Source organism: Lacerta agilis, chromosome 14 (genome assembly GCF_009819535.1).
Source record: "Lacerta agilis isolate rLacAgi1 chromosome 14, rLacAgi1.pri, whole genome shotgun sequence".
NCBI classification, from domain to species: domain Eukaryota; kingdom Metazoa; phylum Chordata; class Lepidosauria; order Squamata; family Lacertidae; genus Lacerta; species Lacerta agilis.
The window spans coordinates 3,610,732-3,629,770 of NC_046325.1; the positions used below are offsets into that span (position 1 = coordinate 3,610,732).

The 19,039-nt window shown below is 50.7% G+C and overlaps 2 protein-coding genes across 2 annotated transcripts; both read left to right on the forward strand.

Annotated features, from left to right (window-relative positions):
- Window positions 1-373: 373 nt before the first annotated feature.
- On the forward strand, window positions 374-15,528 carry TRIP6 (thyroid hormone receptor interactor 6). The gene is given in 10 exon segments (XM_033170494.1): window positions 374-511; window positions 2,875-3,091; window positions 5,148-5,260; window positions 9,288-9,407; window positions 10,576-11,223; window positions 12,365-12,455; window positions 12,756-12,925; window positions 13,839-14,017; window positions 14,424-14,544; window positions 15,301-15,528. Coding segments are annotated over 9 exon segments (1,779 nt in total). The 5' UTR covers window positions 374-511; window positions 2,875-2,886; the 3' UTR covers window positions 15,433-15,528.
- Window positions 15,529-16,770: 1,242 nt separating this feature from the next.
- On the forward strand, window positions 16,771-17,531 carry LOC117059127 (rRNA-processing protein FCF1 homolog). Its single transcript, XM_033170658.1, has one exon. The coding sequence runs from the start codon at window positions 16,790-16,792 to the stop codon at window positions 17,390-17,392; it is 603 nt and encodes a 200-aa protein (XP_033026549.1). The 5' UTR covers window positions 16,771-16,789; the 3' UTR covers window positions 17,393-17,531.
- The last annotated feature ends 1,508 nt before the right edge of the window (window positions 17,532-19,039 follow it).

Sequence of the window (19,039 nt, forward strand, 5' to 3'; positions counted from 1 at the left end):
CCTAGAGAGAGAGGCACACTCCGTCCCTGGAGGACCCAGGCGTCCTGTCCTTCCCCTCCCCCACCCTTGCCCCCCCCAAGTGAGCCAGAAGTCCGGGTCCCCCAAGCCCTTTACTCTAAAAACCCTATGACCTCCTCTTCCAAGAGGAACCCAGGAGTCCGAGGCCACGGCGGAGAGAGGCAAAGCGGGGGACGGGACCCTCCGCCCCGCCCCCTACCAGACCCCCCCACCCACCCATTCACCCTCGCCCTCCTCCCACCGGAAGTGGCAGGAATTCCCAGGCTCCACGTGACGCTCTGGAATGCGGTGACGTCACCCAGGGGGGTCCATTAAGAAAAAAAGAAGTGTTGCGTGGGGGGGCGGGGGAGGGAGAGAGAGAGAAAGGGAAGGAAAGTTTTCTGGGACGGAAGAAAGTTTGCAAGAAAGTTGAGCGCGGCGCCTCGGCGCGGGAGGGGATCGAGCTGGGGCCGCAGGAAGATCGACCCCACAAGCTGCCAGCTCCTGGGATCAGGTGAGCCCCTGGGGGGGGGTGTGTGGAGGAGACCCCCCCACCCCACCCCACCCATTGCATTCAAGCCTGATGCAATTTTTAGGGTGGGGAAATCGGCCCCTTATTTCGAGCTGGGCGCGTCCCTAAACCCCTTTCCCTTTCCTGGGATCCCCTCCCTCCTTTTCCCTCCCCATATTCTCTAGGGTGAAAGTTGGCTGGCACCCAGGATCCCTTCTCTTCCCCCCCCCACCCCGTGCATGGGGGCTCCCCGCTCCCACTTTGGAGGCGATAGACAGCCCCTTTGGAGATGGAGGGCGAGAGCTCGGACGCCTGGGTCCTCCTCCTTCCTGCCCAGAGTTGTGGGGCGGCAGCAGCAGCCTTGGGGATCCGAGGGGGTCGGAGGGTTTGGGAGCCGGGACGCCCGGGTTCTTGCAAGGAGGCGGGGGGGTGCAGTAGTAGGCCTCGTCCTGATCTGGGGAGCTCGGCTCAGAACAGTCCCTCGAGCCCAGCGGGTGGATGGAGCATGTGCAAAGTGCCTTAAAAACCTGGCCTATGGGGACCGACCCATAACTGCCTTCCAGAGGGTCTGGGTGTGGCTTCGGAGCAGACCCTGGCATGATTTCCAGGGGGAAACTGAGAAGCTGGGCGATTTGGGGGAGGGATGGGAGAAAGCCAGATCTCGCCTTGACCAAAAAAAGGGGGTTCGTTGCTATGACACCCTTAAAAATCTGCTAGCCCAATCTCTTGCGTGGCTTGAGGGTGCTTCTAGATCCCACATTTGTGCAATAATAGCAAGTGTTCCCCTTCCTTCCCACACCCCAAATCTCCTTGCGGAAGTCCTTTTCGGACTGCATTTGCAGAAGTAATAATGATAATAATTTTTTTATTTATATCCCACCTATCCGGTTTGGTAATGGGACGCGGCTGTCGCTGTGGTCTAAACCACAGAGCCTAGGGCTTGCCGATCGGAAGGTCGGCGGTTCGAATCCCCGCAATGACGGGGTGAGCTCCCATTGCTCGGTCCCTGCTCCTGCCAACCTAGCAGTTCGAAAGCACGTCAAAGTGCAAGTAGATAAATAGGTACCACTCCGGCGGGAAGGTAAACGGCGTTTCCGTGCGCTGCTCTGGTTCGCCAGAAGCGGCTTAGTCATGCTGGCCACATGGCCCGGAAGCTGTACGCCGGCTCCTTCGGCCAGTAAAGCGAGATGAGCGCCGCAACCCCAGAGTCGTCCGCGACTGGACCTAATGGTCAGGGGTCCCTTTACCTTTACCTATCCGGCTTGGTTGCTCCAGAAGCTCCTCATTTAAACCTCCCCAGTGAAACAGGATTTTTTTTTACCGAAACCTGGAAGTCATCCTCCTTCGATAATTCTCTTTATTGCATTTGCAGGCCATCTTTTTTCTTCAGAGAAACTCGGGGAGTTTCTCCCCTTCTCCTCCTCCCATCCTCACAACAGCCCTGCAAGGGAGGCGGCACCGCCGGCTTTTAGCAGTTGGCCTCGTTTTTGGTGTGTGCCCGATGACTTCTTAAGAAGGTGTGGATTCTCTGAACATCGCAGTGAGGTTGAAGCCACCTTTCCCCAACCAGGCGCCCTCCAGGCAGCCTCGGACGAGTCTGAACCACCTGGAGGGTTCCAGCTTGGTTGGGAAGGTTAGTTTCCTAGCTTCAAGGGGCATCTCTGTTGTGACTAAACTAGAATCCCCAAAACTGGTGAATGATGCTAATAAGGGGTGCACATTTGACCCACTCGCTATCCTGAAATGAGTGTTGAAACCCCACTGAAATCCCGCCTCGCAGGGTTGTTGTAGGGAATTAGTGAGTAGAACCCAGTGCTTTTTTCTTGGGAGGGGGTACGCATACCCCTAAACATTTTGTGAATCTTTGTACTTTTGTCCATTTACTTTATTTCCCTCTGGTTTGAACTATAAAATGGTGATTTTCTTGAGTCAAAATGAGAGTACCCCTAAACATCGTTTTTTGGGAGGGGGGAAGGAAGCACTGACTTCACCTGTAACTCCTTAGAGAAAAAGGTGGGATAGAAATGCGATAAAAAAACAAAATATTTCCTCCTGGGATTGTCCAAGGGCTTCAGGGTGTCTGGCAACGAGTTCAAACGCTGCGGAACGGACCCAGGAGTCCTGGGCCCCGAGAACGCTCTCTGCTAACGTTAGCAGGACTGTAGTGACGCTTGTAATGTAACGAGAACTATGGACGCGATGGAGTTATAAAAATTTGGATTGTTAAAAAAAAGATGCGGTAGAAAAGGTTTAGCCATTGAACCCACGGAAGGGGAGAGGGCGAAGTCCAGAGATCCGTGGGGATCTTAAAATATGTAAAACTTTGAAAATAAAATGCAAAATTCTCTCTTTTTGTCCATCCCTAGCTCCCCCACGTGATGTCTGGCCCCACCTGGCTTCCCCCGAAACAGGTGGGGGTCCCGGGGCAGGCTGGGGTCACGGTTTCTGCTCCGGCCTCCTTCAAGCCCCAGAAGAGTTTTGCTTCTTCTCCAGGTGCCCCCCAACCCAACTATGGGTCTCAGGAGGCCAACGGGACGATGAGCGTGACGGGGCTGCCCCCGCAGTACCTACCCCCCGTGCCAGGTACGGTGGCGGCGGAGAACGCCAATGGATTCTTTGCATGGCAGCGGGCTGGGATGGATGACCTTTGGGGGTCCCTGCCAACTCTACAATTCCAGGATTACCTGGGGGGGGGGGTGCTAAGAATCAAGGGGGCGGCAGTGGGTCAAATTCATCAGTTTTGTTGCATTAAATAGATTTTACTGGATTTTGAGTGAATATGCAGTTTGTTGTGACTGTTTTGAATTTTGTGCTGTTATTCTGAATTATGCTCCTCGCAGGGGGAGGTAGGGGACGCTTGGGCTGGAGTTTACGGGACCGAGCAGGGAGGGCACCCAAAAAAATTGGGATCCGGAAAAGTTTGGGATCCGCTGTTTTAAGTCTTATTAGCCAGCAAATCTCCAGGTCTATGTGGCATCTTAAAGGACTTGGATGTGAAATTGCTGGTCTTCCAAGGAAACCCTCCTCGCAGGGTCGTTGTGGCGTTTTACTGAGGGGAGGAGGGTGAACCACGTACTCCTTGGAGAAAAATTTGGGAGATAAATGGAAGAAATAAGCTCTTCCGCTCACCTGCTTAAGAAAGCTGGAGGGGCCAGCCGGGCGGAGATGTCCATCGCCAACCCGGCGCCCAGAGACCTCGCGATTGGTCCCACGCCAGTTGGATTCCCGCTTAACTAGGTGGGGTTACTCTCACGAGGCAGCTGCTTCCTACCTGGGCTTACCTGGAAAAATGAGGTCACTCCCCTCGCCTCAGTCCCGTCGGGTTCAAGCAGATCCTAACTGGCTGGAAAAACTCTTATTCCTACTGTTTCCGTGAAAAAACAATCTATCAAAGGACCTGTTGAGGGCATTTTACCACTGTATGGTGGGAAGTGTACTAACCTATGGTCTGTGTGTGTGGTTTGGGAGTTGCACGGTTGGGAAAAGAACAGCGCTGCCCAGGATTGTAAAGACAGCGGAGAGGATAATTGGGTGCACTCTTCCCACTTTGGACCAAATTTATCCCTCCAGGTGCTACAAGAAAGCAACAGATATTGTGCAGGATAGTGTGCACCCCAGAAATGATCTTTTTCAGCTTCTGCCTTCTGGAAGGAGGTATAGGGTCATAAAGACCAGGACCAGCTGCCTGAGAAACAGCTTTTATCCAAGAGCGATTTCTGTTCTGAATGCAATGAAAGGGCAGTCTATGAGGGAGGGTCTGTACTCAGATATGGGGTATCGGAGTTTTAGGGGTAAATTAGGGGAGGTATCAGAGTTTTTAGGGGCTTATTATGCAGAGGATAATAATTATGCAGAGGGGACGCGGGTGGCGCTGTGGGTTAAACCACTGAGCCTAGGGCTTGCCGATCAGAAGGTCGGCGGTTCGAATCCCCACGACAGGGTGAGCTCCCGTTGCTCGGTCCCTGCTTCTGCCAACCTAGCAGTTCGAAAGCACGTCAAAAGTGCAAGTAGATAAATAGGTACCAGTCCGGCGGGAAGGTAAACGGCATTTCCGTGCGCTGCTCTGGTTCGCCAGAAGCGGCTTAGTCATGCTGGCCACATGACCTGGAAGCTGTATGCTGGCTCCCTCGGCCAGTAACGTGAGATGAGCGCCACAACCCCAGAGTCAGACACGACTAGATCTAATGGTCAGGGGTCCCTTTACCTTACCTATGCAGAGGTGGGATGGGTGGGGATAGCAGGTTGATGGTTGTCGTAAGTTTCATGTAGATGTTCAATTTCGTTGTTCTGCATTGGACAATGACAATAAAGATTATCCTATCTTTATCCTATCCTGTCCTAAACTTCGGAACTCCCTGCCTCTTGATAACAAGCAGGTGCCTCCCACATCTTCCTTCTGGCACCTGCTGAAAACATTCACGTTCGGACAAGCCGACCCTATTTCTGGGCCTATTTTTTTTTCTTTGCATGTTTTTAAACCGTTGTTGCAAATTGTGTGTTTTCCGAAACCGCTTTGAGCTGTTGCTTCTCTTACGCAGTCAAGGGGTGTGTAAGTTTAATATAATAGATTGAAAAAACAAACTTCCCTCTTGGTTTCTTCTCAATCCCCCCCCCCCGCTCCCAAAATCCTTTTCTCCAGGCCCTCCGCCCCATATTCACGACCCCACCGCTGACCATCATTACTCGTCCGCGGACGAGAGAGGATCCGGGGGTTCCTGGGGCAGCGTTTCTCCTCCTGGATATCCCCTGCAGGTAAGCTGGGCTTGCAGTTGGGTTTGTGCGGTGACACCAGGTTTTGGGATTCACAAACGCCCGAAACCCCATTGCACTAGGACCAAATTTCTCATGAGATCTGAGGACCTGCCTGACGGTTGCTGTTACGATTTCTTTGGTGCTTGGCTCTAGATCCTTGCTCCAGCTCTATGGGTCCAGGGTTGGGGGGGTGGGAGAAGGGTGCCCAGTGGCCCTAGAGATCTATGACAGTGGGTACTGCTCCTGTTGAACCGCAAGGAAGGGGGGGGGGTCCTGTCCAAATCTGGCTACAGTGGTACCTTGGTTCTCAAACTTAATCTGTTCCGGAGTCCGTTCCAAAACCAAAGCGTGTTCCAAAACCAAGGCACGCTTTCCCGTAGAAAGTAACACAAAACGGATTAATCCGTTCCAGACTTTTAAAAACAACCCCTAAAACAGCCATTTAACATGGATTTTACTATCTAATGAGACCACGGATCCATGAAATGAAAGCAAAGATCAATGTACTGTACTATAAAATAAATAAGACAGTGCAGTCATACCTCATGTTGCGTATGCTCCGTGTTGCGTATGTTCGGGATACACACTCCCGTACCCCAGAAGTGTTTTCCGGAGCACGCGCGACCGCCGGATGCGCAGAACGCTTCTGCGCACTTCGCGCATGTGCAGAAGCACTCAAATTGCGCGACTTCCAGGTTTTTAACGTTTTTTGACCCGGAACAAATCGCGTGCGTAACCCGGGGTTCCACTGTATTGTAGATGATTTTTTAAAAAATTATTTTTTTTTCCTTACTTGCACTGATGACAGTCATTGCTTGGATGAGGGGCTTTTATCCATTTCCACAGTCACCCAATCAATCAATCAATCAATCAGTGGCTGAACTGGGTTCCACAGAGTCACCAAAAAAACCACAAATGAACCGAAAAAGGCTCAAAAACAAAAACGCAAAATAAATAGCAAAAACTAAAGCGCCAGACTTAATCCGTTCCTGAAGTCTGTCTGACTTCCGAAATGTTCGAAAACCAAGGCGCAGCTTCTGATTGGTGCAGGAGCCCCGGAAACGATAGCCGACATCGGACGTTCGGCTTCCGAAAAACGTTCGAAAACCAGAACACTCACTTCTGGGTTTTCGGCGTTTGAGAACCACCAAGGCGTTTGAGAACCAAGATGCCACTGTACTGCAAAGGGGCCAGCACTCCTGAGTCCTTGACCGATTTGCGTGTGCCAGGCAGAAATCCACATGGTGCAGCTCTGGCAGAAATCCACATGGTGCAGCTCTGGCACAGAGGGCAGCGTTGTGGAAAGCCCCGACCCACTCTGTTAAAGCCCATATTTCTCCTGCTCCCTCACATCCCAGCTCGGTCCCTGGCGTCATCTGCAGGGACATCGTCGGTCATCCCCTGAGTTGGCACGACTCGTTTGACAACAACGATAACCCAAGCCCTTTGTGTCATTGGCCCGGTCCTGTGGGACTCTCTGCCACTGGAGATTCGGCGGGCGCCTCCTTTTAAATGCCGGCCAAAAACGTTTCTATTCCTCCAGGCCTGTGCAGGCATTTAGGAACACGTCCGCCCGCAAGGCTTAACTGATGTGTGTTTTAAACCCATTTTATGGTTTTTATCGCACGTGGCTTTATTCTTTTATTGCCACAAACCGCTTTGAAGTATATATCTTTAGGATGTGGCGGTATATAAACAGTTTTATAGATAAATAAATGCCCCCACAACAGCAGAGGCAGCTGAGTCTGTTTAACCCATATGCCCCAACCCTGCTGCCAGGTGAGCGGCAGGTAAAGGTGTGTCTGCCGTCGCTGCGGAATCTGCTTGCGGTGTGCGCAGAAACTGTGCAGGAATAATAGCTGTATATCGATCGCTTCCTATACAATAAAAAACCCCAAACGGTTTACGTAAAACGCAAGAAAGATAATTGGGGGGGAAGGAAACATGCAGTGAATTTCGAAACCCAAAGGACAGAGAAGCACGTCGGCGAGAAACAAGAGAAGCCGCTAAAGAAACGTTCAGTTGAATATAAATAAATAGCAAACCAGAGCAGTGTGATCAATCTTAAATGTCTAGCGAGGCCTGCTTTTAAACAGATGGGTGTTTTCATTTCATTTCAATTTTAATCTGTACGCTGCCTTTCTATATTACTCTCCGCAAGGTGGTTTGCAAGCTGTAGAAGCAGCAAAATAGACAGCAGAGATCACACACTTAATAATCTGACCCCGTAAAGAATAGTCACAATAACTTTAATAATAATAATAATAATAATAATAATAATAATAATAATAATAATAATTTATTTATACCCTGCCCATCTGGCTGGGTTTCCCCAGCCCCTCTGGGTGGCTCACAACACAATCTTAAAAGATCAAACATGAGAAACGCCCAGAACATGGTAAGTCCCTCTGAAAAATATATATATATATATATATATATATATATATATATATATATATATATATATATATATAATTCGGAATGTCATTTATATTGGGATTTGATTGGCTTGGATTTGTTATTAATTGGAATGATTTTAATCGAATATATATACAGTGGTGCCTCGCTAGATGAAAATAATTCGTTCCGCGAGTATTTTTGTCTAGTGATTTTTTCGTCTAGCGAAGCACCAATGCAAATCGCGGTTTTCGCTAGACGAAAAAAAATTCGTCTTGCGAGGCAGCCCCATAGACTTTTTCGTCTAGCGAGGCATTCGTCTAGCGGGGCACCACTGTATATATATATATATATATAGGAATAGGAATAATTTATTATTGGCCAAGTACATTTCCCAACATACTTGGAATTTGTTTCGGCCACATTGCAATGTAAACATACAGACACTGTTCCTCTCACAAAACAAAGAAGCAAAGAAACCCCACCCGTAATTTACCTCCCCTTCAGCTATACAACTACGAATTTAACAATTTAATGGCACAAGGGAAAAAACTATTCTTGTGCCTGGCCGATTTTGTATATGAAGTCCTGTAGCGACGTCCAGATGGAAGTAAATCAAGCAGATGATGACCGGGATGTAAAGGATCTGCTACAATTCTCTCTGCCCTCTTCCTAACTCGGGTAGCATAAATTGTCTCTATTGAAGGCAAGCTAACACCAATTACCCTTTCTGCAATTCTTACAGCTCATTGGAGCCTTTTTCTTGTCTCTTTTGGAGGCTGTACCGTACCAAGCTGTTACAAAATTACAGAGAACAGTTTCAATGATGCCTCTGTAGAATCAGATCAAGACTTCCTGGGGCAATTTAAATTTCCTAAGTTGACGCAGGAAATACAGCCTCTGGTGGACCTTATACACACACACACACACACACACACACACACACACACACAACTTCCCTAAACAGGGCTGCCTTCAGATGTCATCTAAAAGTCAGGTTGTTGTTTAAAATAAACAACTGATATCAAATAAAGCGACATTCAACAATCCACTAGAATATAACAGTAAACCGCAAAGTGAAGCTACAATCAGTAAAAAATAAGTCACACACAAAACATACCAAACTGGGTAAAGGATCGAACCGGGGAACAAGGACACACAACTTATAAAATTACCGTATTTTTCCGTGTGTACGACGCCCCCACGTATAAGACGTCCCCTGATTTTTTGAGCCCGAAATTAAGAAATAAATAATTGCAGCATTCCGTGTATAAGACGAACCCCCCCCAAAAAAATTTAAACTTCAAAAAATTGTGGGGGAAATATAGTTTATACACGGAAAAATACAGTATTGTGTTTTTGCTTGGCCGCCGTTTCTGCCTCACAGAAAGGGAGAAAGGTGTTTGGTGAGAGTCCAGCATAGGTTCCCCATCTTTGGTTTAAAAGATAAACCCGACAGTAGGTGGGAGTTTTTTGGGGGGAGTAGGGGGGGTCTCCCAGGCTTCAAAGTGGTTTTTCTCACTGCCCATCGGCCGATCGGCACCGAGAGATCACCCCACCTACGAAGCCCCGGATTTATCCGGAAGGGGGCGGCCCACCCGCCTTTTGCCCACTCTTCTCTTTCTGCCAGCAGGGGGCGTCTCTTGACCAAGGTCCCCCCCGCCCCTCCAGCATCGACATCCAGATAGACTCCCTCACCAGCATGCTGGCCGATTTGGAGAGCGCCCGGCAGCGCCGCGGCGAGAGGCAGGTGAGAGATACCGTCCGGGAATTCGGGGTGGGGTGGGGGGTGTCAGCGCGGTACCTACCCCCTGTGCCTATCCACCTTCACAGAATCGTAGGGTTGGCAGGGACCACGAGGGTCATCGAGTCCTGCCCCCTGCAAGGTGGGCATCTTTTGCCCAACGTGGGTCTCGAACCCGCAACCCTGAGATTCAGAGCCTCCTGCTCCCTGACCGAGCTGGGTTTACCTGTAGCCCGGGTACCGGCGCTGGAAGACTTAAGAAAGTTCAAGGGCTCGTCGCCGCTACATTTTTAAAAAAAGCAGAAATCAAGTTTGCCGTGCGGCTGCCAGAGATCCGGGTTCGGATGTCGACTCCACCATGGAATTCGACAGGACCTCATAGGGCTGTCGTTGTCAAGATACAGGGGCAGCGATACGATGGAGGTTTCACAACTTACCGTATTTTTCGCTCCATAAGACACACTGTTTTCCTCCTAAAAAGTAAGGGGAAATATCTGTGCGTCTTATGGAGCGAATGGTGGCCCCTGGAGCTGAGTTGCCCAGGGGCCAAAATAGGATCGTGCTTTTTATTTTACAAAGAGAAAAGGGGGTGTTGAAAGGACCCCGCTCAGCAGCTGATCAGCAAGAGATCGGGAGAGAGATAAGAGTCCTGGCTCCCTTTCAGCCCCCTTGCCCCGCCCTCCATTGTTGAATGTGCTGCAGAGGGAGGTTGTTTGTTTCCCCAGCGACATGGGACTGGCTGATTAGATTATCTGTCTGGAAACTGTAGAAAAGGCTCCCTTTCCTTTAGAAGCTGCAGGAATGTGAGTTGAACCCCATAAAAACGGCGCTTTTCCTCTTTGCTTTTCCCCCTTTGCAAAAGAAGCTTTGCTTTTCCCCCTTTGCAAAAAAGCTGCAAAACTTTTAGCTGATCCTCAAAAAACCAGGGTTTTTCCCTTTGCAAAAAAAGCTGCACAAATTTGAGCTGATCCTAAAAAAACAACAGGGCTTTTAGAGGAGGAAAACCAGAAAACATTGTTTTCCTTGTTTCCTCCTCTAAAAACGAGGCACGCCCTATGGTCCGGTGCGCCCTATGGAGCGAAAAATACAGTATTTTGTGATAGCACGCCCCTCGCTAGTACCGTTCGCCAGTTTTGTCCCGGTACCTGAGCCATGTCCCTTCTTTCCCCCACAGAACTTGGAGCCCGCTCCCTACTCCCACAGCCTCCCTCAGGCTGGCATTGCCAAACCTGCCTCTGCCTACAAACCGGGCCCTTCCGGAACCTTCTCCGCCAAGCCTCCGGGGTTCGACGCCTACGCCAAGAGCGCCCCTTACGGCGGGTAGCCAGCCCCTGCCCAGTATGGCAGTGCCCCTGTTCCCGGAGACCCCTACGCTGCCAGCTACCACCGGCCGGGCACGGCCGCCAAACCGTACCCCCAGCCGATGCCCGCCTCGTACGCCACGGCTTCCTCGTCCGCCGGCCCGCCCTTCAACGTCCAAGTCAAGGTGGCGCAGCCTGTCGCCGGCTACAACCAGCCCCGGCGCCGGGCAGAGCAAGCATACGGCCCGCCGTCCCCCCGGCTGGGCTACCGGGCGAAGCCGCCCCCTCAGTACGCCTCGGAGGTGGGCGGCCGGCCCCGGGTCCACGACGCCGAGCCCTGGTACCCGGAGCCGCCGTCGTACGGCCGGCGGATGGCCGAAGGGGAGTTCTACCCGGGGCCCGGCAAGGTGGGGGCGCCGGTGGGGCAGTACCACCCCGGGTTGGCGAAACCGGGGAAGGAGGAGATGGCGGTCGCCTCACAGGTGCCGGCGGCGGGAGGAGGACTGAGGTTTCAGCACCAGGTAAAAGGAGAGCCCTGGGGGGAGGCGGTGGAGGGGCAGGTGTACGGCGTCCTCTCGGAGGGGCGGGGGGGGTCCTGCGTTCGAGTCAGAAGGGATTCTGGCAGGTTTTATTTTGTTTTCCCGTCGAGTGGGGAGCGAGGAGGGTTCCGGTCGCCTCTGCTGGAAAAGGATATTGCAAAGAGGGGGGGGGGATGTTTCTGTGGTTGGTGGTTAGAGGAACAAGAAGCTTCTGTATCTGAAACGCCCTGGGGGACTTCAGAGGAAGGGGGGCATACAAATTTAAGAAACCATCATTATCTACCTGTCTGTATCTGAACTGCCTTGAAGATCTTTGGATGAAGGGCAGTATACAAATTATTATTATTAATAATAATAATAATAATAATAATAATAATCAGTTTATATCTGAACTGCCCTGTGGTTCTTTGGATGAAGGGCAGTATACAAATTTTATTTATTTATTTTTTTTTATTATTATTATTATTATTATTATTATTATTATTATTATTATCTGTCTATATTTGACCAGCCCTGGGGATCTTTGGGTGAAGGGCAGTATACCGTTTAATAAATAATCATCATTATCTATCTGTTTATCTTTATTGGAGGTTCTCCAGCAGAGACTGGATGGCCCCCGTTAGCAATTATTTAGCTGTGATTCCTGCGTTGCAGGCGGGTCGGGATGGATGGCCTTTGGGGGGCCCTTCTCTGTGATTTTGCAGTATTGTAGAGTTGGGGAAGGTTCTGCAAAGGGCAGAGCCAGAAGGATCGAGTGGAAGGAGCAACCCCCCCTAGGAGGAAAGGGCTGCAGCATTTGCAATTTTTTAAGTTTGGACCAAAGGCATGTAAGGAGAGACACGTTAGAGGTTTATAAAAGTGACCGTATCCTGGAGGAAGAGGGAAACTTCCCTCCTTCTCTCTCATACCTCTAGGACTCATGGGCAACCAGTGAAGCTGGATGTTGGGAGATTCGGGGCACAGTTAGACTGTGGAACTCCATGCCACAGGAGGCAGGAATGGGCAACAACCTGGGTGGGTTTAAAAGAGGATTGGGCAAATTCACAGAGAGGGAGAGGGCTATGGCTGCTTGAGAAGGGGGGGGAGCTCATGGTTCTTTCTTTCTTCCATCTCAACCCACCAGGTCCCCCCCAGCCGGCCAGAAGAGGAGCTGGACCGGCTGACAAAGAAGCTGGTGTACGACATGAACAACCCTCCGTCGGGCGAGTATTTCGGTGAGGTTTCTTAAGCCTGCGGCCGCGTTTTCCCATCCCAAGAGGCGGGAAGATGACAACCGCTTGGTGGCACGGCTTCGAAACCGGGGTCCGCAGAGGCTGCTGGTGAAACCTCCACGTCGAGGGGCAGTCTATCTGCAGGCGGGAACCAGGGGAACTCTTCCCTTACCCCAAAGTCAGGCTGCTGCGCCACACTGGGTTGTGGAGAGTTGATGGCAGGGACATTTGCCCGGGGGGGGGGTGTGGGCTGGACGAGGGACCCTCTTCCAAGCGTCTGAACTCCTCCTTCCTCCCTGGCAGGCCGCTGCGCCCGCTGCGGGGAGAACGTGGTTGGCGACGGCACGGGCTGCGTGGCCATGGACCAGGTCTTCCACGTGGAGTGCTTCACCTGTGCCACCTGCCGCTGCCGCCTGCGTGGGCAGCCGTTTTACGCCATCGACCGGCGCTCCTTCTGCGAATCCTGCTACATTGTGAGTGTGGGGGGGTCAGGGGGTCCTGGCGGGTGGGGTGGGTGCAGGGGGGGGGTTCTGGGAGCCCCAATGCTTGGCTCCTCCCCGCTGGCCTGGCCGGGTTTGGCAAACGCGTCTTTGGGTCCTCTAGTGCGGTTTTCTCCTGGATCATAGGTTCAGAGGCACTCTGCGCATGCCCAGAGGTATTTGCACTCGTTCCACAGATTCGCTACTGAGACCAGGCTTTGGGGTTTAGCCTTTTGTCTAATCCTTTTTTAAAAAAACACACAACTTCATTCCTTCAGTTTTCCCTCCGGTTCTGGGTTAGAATCACAAGGCTGTAGAGTCAGAAGGGTGCCCCCAATGGCCATCTAGTCTGACCCCCCCTGCAGTGCAGGAATCGCAGCTCAAGAATCTGCGACGGGTGGCTGGCTACCCCGAACTCTTGTTTAAACCCCGCCACCTTCTGCGATGTTGAAAAGTTGCTTCCCCTCTGAAGGAAGGTTGCAGCGCTTGGGGCTTTTTACGTTCGAGAAAGTGCGAGTAAGAGTGGAAGTTTGTAAAAAAAGGTATGTAGAATTGAGAAAGTGGAGAGAGAAGAGGGTTTCTCTCCCCCCCCCCAATAACACTGCATCTTGTGGACATTGATAACCTCCTCGGTCAATTCGCCCCATCCACTTTTAATGTCATCCAAGTTGACGGCCGTCACTGCCTCATGTGGCAGAGGGTTCCGCAGTTTAAATCTAATAAATAGTAGTTCTGGTAGCCCTTTTCTGAAGTCCTAGATATCTGCACTGGGTGTGGAACCAAGAAAAAACACCTCTAAGTTTGCACCCGGAAGATCCGGCCTTCATAGATAAAGAGAGGTCTATTTTCATCTGAAATCCTTCTGCACGGTCTGTGGGTTGAAGCCCTCTTTTCCACCTCTCACCAGGTGACCTTGGAAAAATGTTCTATGTGCTCCAAACCCATCATGGACCGGATCCTGCGGGCGATGGGGAAAGCCTACCACCCACAGTGCTTCACCTGCGTGGTTTGCCATCGCTGCCTTGATGGCGTCCCGTTCACAGTCGATGCCACCAGCCAAATCCACTGCATTGAAGACTTCCACCGGTAAATCTCTCTCTTCCCCCCACAAGCTTTCTGCGAAATGGAACTTACTTGGGTGGGGATGGGGGGGGTTCGTGGGCACCCTTGGCTCTCCCCTCCCAGCATGCTTTGGGGTTTGGTGAAGATGATAACTCTCATTTGCCCACACACTTCCCTAAAGTCCAAAGTTACATCAATTTGAAATGCATCTTTTAAAACCTGCAAATTGCCCTGTTTTCCAGGAGTTTGTCTCGTCCTCTTTTAAACCCATCCAGGTTGGCGGGCATCTCCCTTCTCCTGTGGCAGGGAGTTCCACAGTTTTGACGACATTGTGGATATTCTCCCTCTTGTAGCATATCTGAGCTAAAAGTGGGAGAAAATTCACTTCTGAACTCCTTAATCCTTGTGTCCCGTCCCCCCCCCCCGGCAGGAAGTTCGCCCCCCGGTGCTCTGTTTGTGGTAATGCCATCATGCCGGAGCCTGGGAAGGAGGAGACCGTGCGGATCGTTGCCCTGGACCGCAGTTTTCACATAGGCTGCTACAAATGCGAGGTGAGACAACTTTGGCTGGGCTCCCGGGCTCTTTGTCCTGTTCCACAGGTTAACGTTATGCTGTGTTGGGGAGGAAGAGGAGCACCTCTGGTGGGCGGACACATGTGTTCCTTCTTGGGTAGTTCGTTCCCTTTTGGTGCCCACCTGCACTCAGCACTCACCTGGGGCTCCTAGATGCCGTCAGCATGGGATGGTGGCCACAATACCGGGAAACGGCTTTGACTGGCCAGCTAAACCAGGTGAGAGGAGCTGATGGGTCTCAAACCCTCAGTGAGCAGACGAGACCAAGTTTGGGTCCGACGGTCAAGAAGGCTGTTTCTGCACATGCTGTAGAGAGAAGTGTGGGGCAGATGGGGCTCTTCCACCTGGGAAGGGAGCCCGTCTTGGAGGAGGCAAACTCTGACCCTCAACCTCCGCCGCCTTGCGGGATATCTTCGGGAGAAGAAAATCCTACACAAATCCAGAGTGGAGTCCCTAAGGCAGTTGGATGGCACCTTGTACACTTCCTTCGGGCAACTCCTGCAGCTGAGGTGGTGCCACACGTTTTGCTCTGCTTTCCTTTGGACCACACCTGCGAGGCTGAGAGGGGGGTCTGGTTGTTTGGGCAGCCCAGGACCCCCAGACACACTTGCGCCCCGGGGGGATCACTTCGGCACTGCTGATTCAGAGGTTTGACTTTACCCCTGGAGGCGCACTCCGTGGTCTCTCGAGATGGACGGATGCCAGCCGCCAATTCTCTTCTCTCTCCCCTCCCAGGAGTGTGGGCTGCTCCTCTCCTCCGAGGGCGAAGGCCGAGGCTGCTACCCGCTGGACGGCCACATCCTTTGCAAGAGCTGCAGCGCTCGGCGGATCCAGGAGCTCTCCTCCAAGATCACCACGGACTGCTGATGGCTTCTGCCTCCCCCCGTCTCCTTGTTGGTTTTCTCTATGGGTTTCCGCCTCCTCAACCGCACCACATTTTGCACCCCACTTCCTGCTGCCTTTATCACTGAGTTGCAGGGGGTTGAGGTAGACAACCCGTTGGGGCATTTCCAACCCTTCTGTTCTATGAATTTATTGATGTTCATTTCAGCCCTCTTTTCCTTTGGCCATAGAAACCCTGCTGTGTGTCTTGGGGGCAGCAGCAGTGCATCTCAAGCCCCTAACTCTCCCAGTTTGAGATGCTCTTTCTCTCCCTGCCGCCCCACTTTCCTGTCCCGCCCTGGCTGCCTCTTCCCCCCCCCAATTCCCCTCTGCGGGTTGGCGGCCTCGAACATCGACCCTGCATTTCTCAAAGCAGAAATGGATTGTGTCTGTCTTCGCTCTGCATATCTCTGTCTTCGCTCTGCATATCTCTGTCTTCTCTCTGTACATCTCTGTCTTCTCTCCACCACCAGCCCCACCATTTCCCTGCCTTGAGGGCTCCCCCTAACCTATAAGCTGGTCTTAGCTATGTGCCATCTCCCCCCCCCCCCCGTCAATTACAGCAGCCTTAACCAAGCAGGATGATTTGGCCTACAACTCCCATCAGCCTCCAGTCAGCTGTGCTGGCTGAGGGTTGATGGGATTGGAGTCCAGAACACTGGAGGGCAGCACCAGCTTAGAAAAAGGGTGAATTTTACTAAAATACCCTTCCTCACTCCTCCAACATTGCCACTAACTGAGGGAAATGGGATATCAAACATCTGGGTTTATATCCCTAACTCTTGGTTTTATTTTTATTTTTTTATTTTTAAAGAATTCCTCAAGTTCCTTCTCTCTGTGTGTTTTTTTAAAGGATGGGTATTTTTTAAAAATACATAAAACTCCCCACCCCACAAGTGTCTTCCCCCAGGGCGTGGGGTGTTGTGTTCATGTGCATTATGTGTCAGAATTTAATTAAAGATGTGTCAAACTTCACCTTGTGTCTGCTAATTGGGGGGGGGGGCTTTTGCTGAACCGCCCCCCTGAACCCAACTCAGGGGACCGGGAGAGCTGTTACCTGGGCTCAGATTGCATCTGCCAGCAGATTATTTACTTATTTCATAAAATTCATTACTCCACTTGATTGTGTAAAAAAACCCCCCCACAAAAAACACAACCTAATAATAATTTTATTCTTTGTACCCCACCCATCTGACTGGGTGCCCCCTAGCTACTTTGGGTTTACCTAGTGAATGAAATTATCAGTCGAAACAACCCTTTAAAACATTCAAGTGATGAAATCTGCAGCAAACTGGAATCCGGATTAAAACACATGTCAACGGCTGTGGCTGGGACTATCAAAATGGGGAAACAAAAGAAAGCAAAGAAATATGCTGCCATTAAACGCATGATCAGCCTCCGTGACCAGCGCATCAAAGAGGCAGACCGAGCAAAACCTAAAGAGAAAAAGAAGGATGATTCCAGTGCAATAAAAGAGAGAGAGGTCCCTAAATATCCTTCCTGTTTGTTCTTCCAATATAATACACAACTGGGGCCTCCCTACTACATCCTGGTTGATACCAACTTCATTAATTTTTCCATTAAAGCCAAACTGGATCTGGTGCAGTCAATGATGGATTGCCTCTATGCTAAGTGTATTCCATGTATCACAGATTGTGTCATGGCTGAAATTGAGAAACTGGGGCAAAAGTATCGTGTTGCCCTAAGGATAGCAAAAGACCCACGATTTGAACGCTTGCCCTGCACTCACAAAGGGACCTATGCTGATGACTGTTTGGTGCAGAGGGTCACTCAGCACAAGTGTTACCGGTACATAGTGGCTACTGTAGACAGAGACCTCAAGCGGAGAATACGGAAGATCCCGGGAGTCCCAATAATGTATATATCAAACCACAGATATAACATTGAGCGGATGCCTGATGACTATGGAGCCCCCCGATTTTAACCACCAGTTGAAAAGCATCCAAGATAAGTCTGCTGGGTCCAACTGCCAATTTTTACAACACTGGGCCTGTTACAAGGTTCCTGTTTCTAATTTATTTCCTGCAGTGTTTGAAACTGAACTGATTTCAAACTTGTCTCTTTGAGAAAAATTGTATGAATTGTACCCTTGCTGTGTGTTCCAGAATATTCATTATTGTTTAGAAATTGAAAAAAAAAAAAAAAACACATGTCAACGTTCCACATCTCTGGGTAGGCTTGTCTAAACGAGAATGGTTTGGGAAGCACTGAAAAGAGCACAGCAAAGTTTCTTGCCTGGTATCAATAAGCAGGGAGTTCCAAAGTGTAAAGGACCGATCTTTTTCAAATTTCGGAACTGGCAGCTCTCGCCGTGATCTCGCAGGTAAATTATTCCCATCAGGTATGGGGCTGAGACGTAGTGATTCATCTGGGGTTGGGCCTAGACAGTGGAGTTGGGATATATTGCAAGCAGAGGTGTTGCAGTCTGGATATGGGGGTGTCAGAGACCAGTATATCTGCAGCAGGATCCCCACCTCCAGCACCCCAGAGCCGCTCGATCGGCATGAAAGCTGAGCTTTTTTTAGTCCCTGAGAAGGAAGTCTTCTCACCTTTGGGCTGTTGGAGCCAATTGTTGTTCAAGGAGACTTGCCGGCCACTGAGGATAGGCTCCTGGGGTGACTCTGGAGAGGTATAGCAAGGAAAAGTTCTGCTTGCTCCACAGCTAAGCGCTCAGGAACACAGAAAACGCCCAATGTGCTTCAGTATTGAGAGAATGGTGCAAGGAAAGTCGATTCCAGTCTGCGTCGACAGAGATCTAGCGTCCAGAGCAAGGGAAGTCAGTATTGCTCTTTACTCCCTTGGATCAGACCCTGCCTGGGGTTCTGTTCTGGGCACCCCACTTTCAGGAGGGTGTCGACAAGGTGGAAGGTGTGCAGAGGAATATGATCAAGGGTCTTGAAACCAAATCTTAGGAGGGAACAGTGGAGGAAGTTGGGTATGTTTTGCCGGACCAAGAGATGTTGTTGTAAACTGCCCTGAGATCAATGGATAAAGGGCAGAATATAATTACAGTCATACCTCATGTTGCGTCCGCTTCAGGTTGCGTGTTTTCGTCTCATGTACCTGCGGCAACCCGGAAGTACCAGAATGGGTTTACTTCCAGGTTTCGCCGCTCGCACATGCGCAGACACAGCACTTCAAGTTGCGGGCTTTTCACATTACAGACGGGCCTCTGGAACGGATCCTGTCCGTAACACGAGGCACCACTGTAGTAGTAGTAGTAGTAGTAGTAGTAGTAGTAGTAGTAGTAATTGCTTTTTTCTGGGGGGATGCAGGGGTACGCATACCCCTAAACATTTTGTGAATCTTGGTATTTATTTTTCCCTATTTGAACTACAAAATGGTGGTTTTCTTCAGTCAAAATGAGAGTACTCCTAAACATTTTTTTAAAATAGAAAAAAGCTCATGATGATGATGATGATGATAAGGTAAAGGGACCCCTGACCGTTAGGTCCAGTCATGGACGGCTCTGGGGTTGCGGCGCTCATCTCGCTTTACTGGCCAAGGGAGCCGGCGTACAGCTTCCGGGTCATGCGGCCAGCATGACTAAGCTGCTTCTGGCGAAGCAGTG